General features: G+C 32.5%; 1 protein-coding gene across 1 annotated transcript; it reads left to right on the plus strand.

The window, feature by feature from the left end:
• Positions 1-4113: 4113 nt before the first annotated feature.
• On the plus strand, positions 4114-6524 carry LOC146901713 (plant UBX domain-containing protein 10-like). The gene is made up of 4 exons (XM_085732207.1): positions 4114-4770; positions 5366-5539; positions 5813-6019; positions 6120-6524. Exons 1-4 carry the CDS (start codon positions 4261-4263, stop codon positions 6345-6347), a joined length of 1119 nt encoding a protein of 372 aa, XP_085588333.1. The 5' UTR covers positions 4114-4260; the 3' UTR covers positions 6348-6524.
• Positions 6525-8428: the final 1904 nt, after the last annotated feature.

The raw sequence follows: 8428 nt of genomic DNA on the forward strand, positions 1-8428 counted from the left end.
ATGTAGCTTAACCTTCTCTAAAAGCACCTCAACACTTAGAGCCACATTATTGAAGACACGGTTGTTTCTTTCTTTCCAAATCACCCAAACCGATGCAAACCAGATTAGGCGTAAATAAAGATAAGAGAAACTAGGCAAACCAGCCTGATGAGTAAACTGCACAAAATGATGACGTAAATCTCCATGAAAAACCGAGGAAATACCTAACCAATGCAACACATGTGACCAAAGGGAGCCGTAAGTGGCACACCCTAAAAACAAATGAGTAACCGTTTCCAATTCCCCACAACATGTTGTACAATCCGTATCCGTTGCTTGTATAACTCCCCGCCTTAACAGATTATTTTTAGTAGGCAATCTGTCACGAAGGAGGCGCCACACAAACAGATACACCTTTGAAGGAATACAATTATGCCAAACCTCATCAACATGCGATCTGTCAACACGAGCTCCGGAAGAAGTAAGGAAGTGATATGTCCCTCGAGCTGTATACCCATGAATCGGGTCTAGTAACCACCGCCAAGTATCACAAGATGTATCCTGCAAAACAACATTATGAAGCATAGCAGAACATTCCCCCACACTCTCCTCCTCCTAAGCTAGTAACCTACGTCTCCACTCCCACCCTCCTCCTCCCTCCTCCCAACCTAACCTCCTCATCTCCTCGACAGTTCTCTCCTTAAACACAGCCAAGTCAAAAAGACAGGGGAATTTAATACGTAAAGGTAACTCCCCCACCCAAGTATCGTACCAGAACAACGTATCCCTACCATCTCCCACAATCCGCCGATCCTCAAACCAATTACCTACACCACTACCCACCCCTGCTCGAATCCTACATATCGTCCTCCACCAAGATGAACACACCGTCCCCCCCTCCTTCAACCGACCCCCTTCCTCCCCATATCTAGATTTTAAAACGTGATACCACAATCCACCCCTATCTATCAACATCCTCCAACACCACTTCCCCAACAAAGAAATATTAAACTCTCCTAATCTCCGAACCCCCAAACCACCAACCTCCTTAGGAATACAAACTTATTACGATCTCTTTTTTCAAAATAACTTATTCAAAACAGCTTATTTACGTAAAACAACTTATTATGATTATTATGATCACTTTTTTCAAAATAACTTATTCAAAACAACTTATTTACGCAAAACAGCTTACTAGGATCATATTTTTCAAAATAACTTATTCAAAACAACTTATTTATGCAAAACAGCTTATTACGATCTCCTTTTTCAAAATAACTTATTCAAAACAGCTTATTTACACAAAACAGCTTATTACGATCTCTTTTTTCAAAAAAAAACTTATTCAAAACAGCTTATTTACGTAAAACAGCTTATTAGGATCACTTTTTACAAAATAACTTATTCAAAACAGCTTATTTACGCAAAACAGCTTATTAGGATCACTTTTTCAAAAAAAACTTATTCAAAACAGCTTATTTATGCAAAACAACTTATTACAATCTCTTTTTTCAATATAACTTACTCAAAACCGCTTATTTACACAAAACATCTTATTAAGATCTCTTTTTTCAAAATAACTTATTCAAAACAGCTTATTTACACAAAACAGCTTATTACGATCTCTTTTTTCAAAATAACTTATTCAAAACAGCTTATTTACGTAAAACAGCTTATTACGATCACTTTTTTCAAAATAACTTATCAAAACAACTTATTTACACAAAACAACTTATTAGGATCACTTTTTCAAAATAACTTATTCAAAACAGCTTATTTATGCAAAACAGCTTATTACGATCTCCTTTTTCAAAACAGCTTATTTGTGCAAAAACAGCTTATTAGGATATACTTTTTCAAAACGACTTATTCAAAACAGCTTATTTTCGCAAAACTACTTATTAGGATCACTTTTTTCAAAATAACTTATTCAAAACAGCTTATTTATGCAAAACAGCTTATTACGATCTCTTTTTTCAAAATAACTTATTCAAAACAACTTATTTACGCAAAACAGCTTATTACGATATCTTTTTTCTAAATAACTTATTCAAAACAACTTATTTATGTAAAACGACTTATTAGGATCTCTTTTTAAAGAAAAACATATCAAAACAGAGATCCTAATAAGTTGTTTGTTATTAGGAAAAGGAGATCCTAATAAGCTGTTTTGCATAAATAAGCTTTTTTGAATAAGTTATTTCGAAAAAGGAGATCCTAACAAGATGTTTTGCATAAATAAACTGTTTTGAATAAGTTGTTTCGAAAAAGGAGATACTAATAAGCTGTTTTTGCTTAAATAAGCTGTTTTGAATAAGTTGTTTTAAAAAAAGAGATCCTAATAAGCCGTTTTTCATAAATAAGCTGTTTTGAATAAGTTATTTTGAAAAAAGAGATCGTAATAAGTTGTTTTGCATAAATAAGTTGTTTTGAATAAGTTATTTTGAAAAAAATAGATCCTAATAAGCTGTTTTGCATAAATAAGCTGTTTTGAATAAGTTGTTTTGAAAAAGTATATCCTAATAAGCTGTTTTTGCATAAATAAGCTTTTTGAATAAGTTGTTTTGAAAAAAGAGATCCTAATAAGTCGTTTTACATAAATAAGCTGTTTTGAATAAGTTGTTTTGAAAAAAGAGATCCTAATAAGCCGTTTTTCATAAATAAGCTGTTTTGAATAAGTTGTTTTGAAAAAAGAGATCCTAATAAGCCGTTTTTCATAAATAAACTGTTTTGAATAAGTTATTTTGAAAAAAGAGATCCTAATATGCCGTTTTGCATAAATAAGTTGTTTTGAAAAAAGAGATCCTAATAAGCCATTTTGCATAAATAAGTTGTTTTGAATAAGTTATTTTGAATAAGGAGATCCTAATAAGTTGTTTTATGTAAATAAGTTGTTTTGAATAATTTATTTTGAAAAAAGAGATCTTGATAAGCTGTTTTGTATAAATAAGCTGTTTTGAATAGGTTTTTTTTAAAAAAAGAGATCCTAATAAGCTATTTTGCATAAATAAGCTATTTTGAATAAGTTATTTTGAAAAAGGAGATCCCAATAAGCTGTTTTACGTAAATAAGCTGTTTTGATTAAGTTATTTTGAAAAAAGAGATCTTGATATGCTGTTTTGTATAAATAAGCTGTTTTGAATAAGTTTTTTTTTTAAAAAAGAGATCCTAATAAGCTGTTTTGCATAAATAAGTTGTTTTGAATAAATTGTTTTTAAAAAGATATCGTAATAAGCTGTTTTTCATAAAATAAGTTGTTTTGAATAAGCTATTTTTTTTTCAAATAAAAGAGATCGTAATAAGTTGTTTTGCATAAGATAATTTGTTTTGAAGAAATATAATATTCTAGCTTTTAATTCTAATTTGTTATTTTTTTTAATAAAAGTGGTTTTATTCATTGGATAAAAAATATTTGTTTTGGTTCGGATCGGTTTGGTTAATAGGTAAGAAAATGGTTAACCGAACCATAACTTAGGTTCAGTTCGGATACTTCCAAACTTTAAACGGTTCGGTTCAGTTTTTCCGAACCATTTCAACACTTTGGTTCGGTTCGGTTCGGTTCGGTTAACGGTTAACATGGTTAACCGAACCATGCCCACCCCTAAATGTGTTCTTCTGCTTTATTTTTGGGATAGTTAAAAAAGAACAAAGAGAACCAGCAATTGATTAAGGGACTTGAACCTTTTACGCATTTGACGAGAAGTTTTATTCATGGCTCATGTGTATGAAAAAATTCGGTTGGGAGAGAAAAACCCATCTTATGTGTCCTAAAGGTTCTCTGATCGAGATTAGTCACTACCAAACACGGTAGAAACTTGATAACAAAAATAAATAAATAAAAGAACAAAGAGAAAAACGAAAATAAAAGAAATTGATGCCATATTCACCATATCCCAGCATCTATGTACATGAGTACTCCTCAGTATAATGGTCTTACACATAAAGTAAAGTGATATCTAGTGTTGAAGTAGAACTTTAAAAAATGAACGGAAGATTTAGCCTTAAGCAAAGAATCTTCTTTATACTTTCTCAAAGAAAGATAAGACAAAAGAAGTGACATTTCAAAATACTTCTACAATCCTCTTGCATATGTTCCATATAGATATAAACTATCAAAGAAAAACATTAAATGATAAACTCGATTCCCTTGATTTTTTTTATAGTCACACACTTCTTTATGACTCTAAATCTTCACATCATAATTATGTTACATTAGAACACCTAAGTTGAAATAATTGCTTCTAGGTAGAAATATTTCATCTGATATATAATTGTGAACAAATGTCATCAAGTGTAAGAGATCACAGGATAGTTCGCCGAATGACAAGCCTTCCAAGAAGCATAATGAGCTTTGTAGGAATAGGAAGAAGAAGAAGAAATGAAAATGCAAATTTTCCACTACAATTTTTAGACCCTCCACAACCACAAAATTCCTTAGCAGCTCCAGAAGAATGGGCTTTTCACGATAATTTTGAGCAACAATATGGCAACAAACATCCCTTCTTTTACGCTTGTCGTTTCAATGAAGCTATGAAGTTAGCAGAACAAGATAAAAAATTTGTGTTCATGTATCTTCATTTAGTAGACCACCCTTTTGCAAACGTGTTCTGCAAGGAAACTCTGTGTTCGGAGCTAGTGATTCAGTTTCTTGATGTGAATTTTGTTTGTTGGGGTGCACTTACAGATAGAGGAGAGGGTTTGCAAATGGTTTCAAGATTGAGGCCTACTAGCTTTCCTTGTTGTGTTGTCATAAGTCCTGCTCCTAATGATAGCATGATTGTGTTGCAACAGGTTGGTTGAATTTTTGGGTTTCATTATTCACTCTCAAACTAATGCCTTTTATCTTTGTTATGAATTTAACATGCAAGATGTTTTCAAGAAATGGATGTATATAGTTTGTTATTGTTTATATGTTTCTACTGTAATTTGTTATTTGAGATGTGATATTTGAACATCTCAAAAGAGTTGTCAAATACTCACACCGTATGCTTCTGCCCAAAATTTAGCCTTGCACGCAAAACGAGATGAAAAATAAATTATTAAAATATGCAAAAAGGTACTTGAATGGTATGAATATACGTTGTCCTACAACTTCATGTTGTCAACATATCATTTCCCTTGTTATTTTTATTAGAAAAAATCAAAGTCCCACATTGAAAATAGTTTAGAAAAGTGCACATAGACCTTATAAGTTGGTTTTCTTTTTCTACAGATGAATTAGGTCCAACATATAAAATTAATAAGGTAATAAGGCGCGAGGTATTGTAATGTAGCCGTAGAATTTGCTCCGACCCTATCACTGGTCAAACACCAAATATTCACAGTAAAAATTGACTATATATATATTTGAAATGAAAAATGTTACACTCATTCACTGTTCTTTCAGTTAGAGGGACCACTCTCACCAACAGATCTAGTTGAGATTCTACAAACAACATTGGAAGAACAAGGGCTGGCTTTTGGAAGTGATAAAGCTAAGCGAGATGAAAAGATCCGAGCAGATCGTAAACTCAGAGAAGAACAAGATGCTGCATATCTTGAGGCTTTGAAAATAGACAAGGTAGTTCAATGTGTATACTTCTAATATGAATATATCTTGGTTAGGAATTCTAGCGCATTCATGTATAACAGGCCGTCCGATCAAGATAAGACCGCTAATTTTTCAACTCGCACAAAACAAATCAAAATATGCAATTGAAACTTGAAATGTATTAGATATATGCATGATTTTGCATAAAACTTAGGATTCTCCAAGCTCAAACTAAATATATTTGTTTATTGTTATTTTATTCCTAAACAATAATAATAAACTAACAATCCTAGTTAAATATAGGAAAAAGAAAGGATCAAAAGTTTACCTTCAAGAGAGAGAGCTCAGAAGCCAGTGGAAACTCAAAAAAACACTAGAAATTATGAGAAGTTAAGGAGCAACCCTGTCAATGTTAGTAAATTTCGTGAGAATAACAAAGGAAATGGATCCACTAGTGAAAAAAATGGCAAGGGAATCACAAGTAGCGGGAACGCGACTCAAGTTGCACAGGTAATTAATAAATTTTAGTCTTGCACAACAAGGAAACATGTCAAAATTATGAACTTGTGTTGAACTTGAGTATATATGTTTGTCAAACATTTTGTTGCAGATACTCATAAGGTTTCCAAATGGAGAAAGAAGAGAACATACTTTCCTATGCACAGACAAAATTCAGTCAATTTTCTCATATATCGATTCATTAGGCTTGTCTGGAATTGGGAACTACAGACTCATATCAAATTTTCCTAGAAGGGTTTATGGTGTTGATCAAATGAGAATGACTCTCAAAGATGTTGGCTTGTATCCTAAAGCTAGTTTGTTCTTGGAGCCTTTGTGAAAAGGAGTCTCATAACCATGCTAACATGCACATGTACTAAGTGCCAAACATATTTATTTGGATTCCTGGTGAATCAAAATGAAGTAAAAAAAATCATGTTGATATAAGCTATTAGCCTTGTAATTGTCTCTACTATCTATGCAACAAATATGGCATCAATTGCATATTTGGTCTTCATATTTTTATCCGTTCACATAATTGATCCTTCTTTTTCAAATCAAATTTTTTGGTCTCTCAACTCAATTTTTTTAAAACAATGGTAATATGATAAGTTTTTTTTATTGGTGTGGCATAAATCTGATGATGTAGAATTATCTAAGTGGATTTCTACAAAGTGGATGAGTTGACAATTGACATTTACCTCTCCAACTCATATGCAAGTGTTGCCGCAATGCTTTTTAAGAGTTTGGCAAATAGTTTATCGAAGGGGAAAATCTTCAACTCTAGATTTAGGGGTATTTTCAGGTTGGGGTTGACTGATTTTGACTAAACTTATTACCCGACTCAATTAAATTTAATTTGTTTGAATTAGATAAAGGAGAAAACTTATGTAGAGTACCTTACGTACTGTTCGTACTGTTTGACATTATAAAATACGTATTTTATAATGTCAAACCCAAGTTAAATCAATCATATGGTGAACGGACTGAGCTGGGTTGGACCAACAAGATATTAAACATAACTTTTAAACAAAAAATAAAAAAGAATATATGTAATTCCATCACATTCTATTTCACAAAAATTTTAATATTTAGATTAAGTTTCACTATTTAAAATTGTAAGACTTAAATTTACTTTAAGATTAAGACAAGAAAACTATATAATCAAAAATAAAAAATTTAACAATTTTCTAATGGGTTTGGATTCATAAGTTTAAAATCATAAACATGTTATCCGAACCCATGAACGGGTTGGACCTAAATTTGAACTGGTTGGTTTTGATTATGAAAAATGCTCTTCTCCCATAAAAAAAACTCTATCCCAACTGAATGGACGAAAGTATCCCTGCGAGGAGGTTATTGTTGAGCAGCAGTGGGCCAGACAGCCTCCCGACCTATTCCAGATCATCGACAATGTAACGCCCGTCTTAATTATTCGATTATTTAAAAATATATTTATATATATGATTTACGTGATTTTCATGATTGATATGTGTGAATTTTATGATTCATGAAGTTGAGTGGGTTATATGATTTATAACTGCATAATGTGGAGTATTTTGTTGTGGTGAAGTTGCTATGTTGTTATGACTTATTTTATTATTAAATAAAATAAGATTTGATAAATAAAATAAAAATATGAAAAATTGGGCTGTGATGTGAGATGAGCAATTAGTAGTGATAAGAGTAATTAGAAGAGATAAATAGACAACAAAAGTTAGAAAACAGAATACGTACGTTTTTGGAGAAAAAGGGAGAAAAGTCAGAAAAGAGGAGAACTAGAGGGAGAGCTGCGATTCTGCTATTATCAGGTAAGGGTGAGACTAATTTTCATTACTATTAAGGGTATGATTCTATAGGATGAATTTGGCATGATTAGGTTAAGTTTTGGTTAGAATTGGGAATTAGGTTTAAGACCGAATTGGATGATTGAATCATGAAAAGATGTTAGGTTGATGCTAAATTAGTGTACAGAACTTAGTTATACCATAAGATGATAATTAGATGTTGAATTGAGGTTAGAATTAGGAGATTAAGTGAAAAGTTGGAATTTTTAGGTTTCTGGCCGTACTGACATTCATCGCTCGCACCTGCGAGCAAGAACACTCGCATCTGCGAGCTAGAACCCAGAACTCGCAACTGCGAGCAATGCAACTCGCAACTGCGAGTGACCTGTAAGCTCGCAACTGCGAGCAGAATAACTCGCCACTGCGAGTAAATACGTAGGAACCCAGAATGCACACTTTGCTCGCCATTGCGAGTGAAGTTACTCGCAACTGCGAGTTAGGCTGTTAGTTGCCCAAAATTGTCCCGATGCGATCCTTTCGCACGTATAGTCTCGAGCTGACCTTAGAAGTAAGAATGAGGGTGATTTAGAATGTTTCTAGATGTTACAGAAGTCTGTTTATATGACTGAAATGA

Source organism: Medicago sativa, chromosome 8 (genome assembly GCF_051527215.1).
Source record: "Medicago sativa cultivar Bolivia chromosome 8, Bolivia_mono, whole genome shotgun sequence".
Lineage (NCBI taxonomy): Eukaryota > Viridiplantae > Streptophyta > Magnoliopsida > Fabales > Fabaceae > Medicago > Medicago sativa.

Bases quoted from the DNA above. Each gene is read 5' to 3' on its own strand.
- LOC146901713 (XM_085732207.1), top strand. From the start codon at position 4,261: ATGTCATCAAGTGTAAGAGATCACAGGATAGTTCGCCGAATGACAAGC. The intron at 5,540-5,812 runs GTAGTTCAATGT...AGTTAAATATAG, and splicing joins AGGCTTTGAAAATAGACAAG to GAAAAAGAAAGGATCAAAAG. The intron at 6,020-6,119 runs GTAATTAATAAA...ATTTTGTTGCAG, and splicing joins ACGCGACTCAAGTTGCACAG to ATACTCATAAGGTTTCCAAA.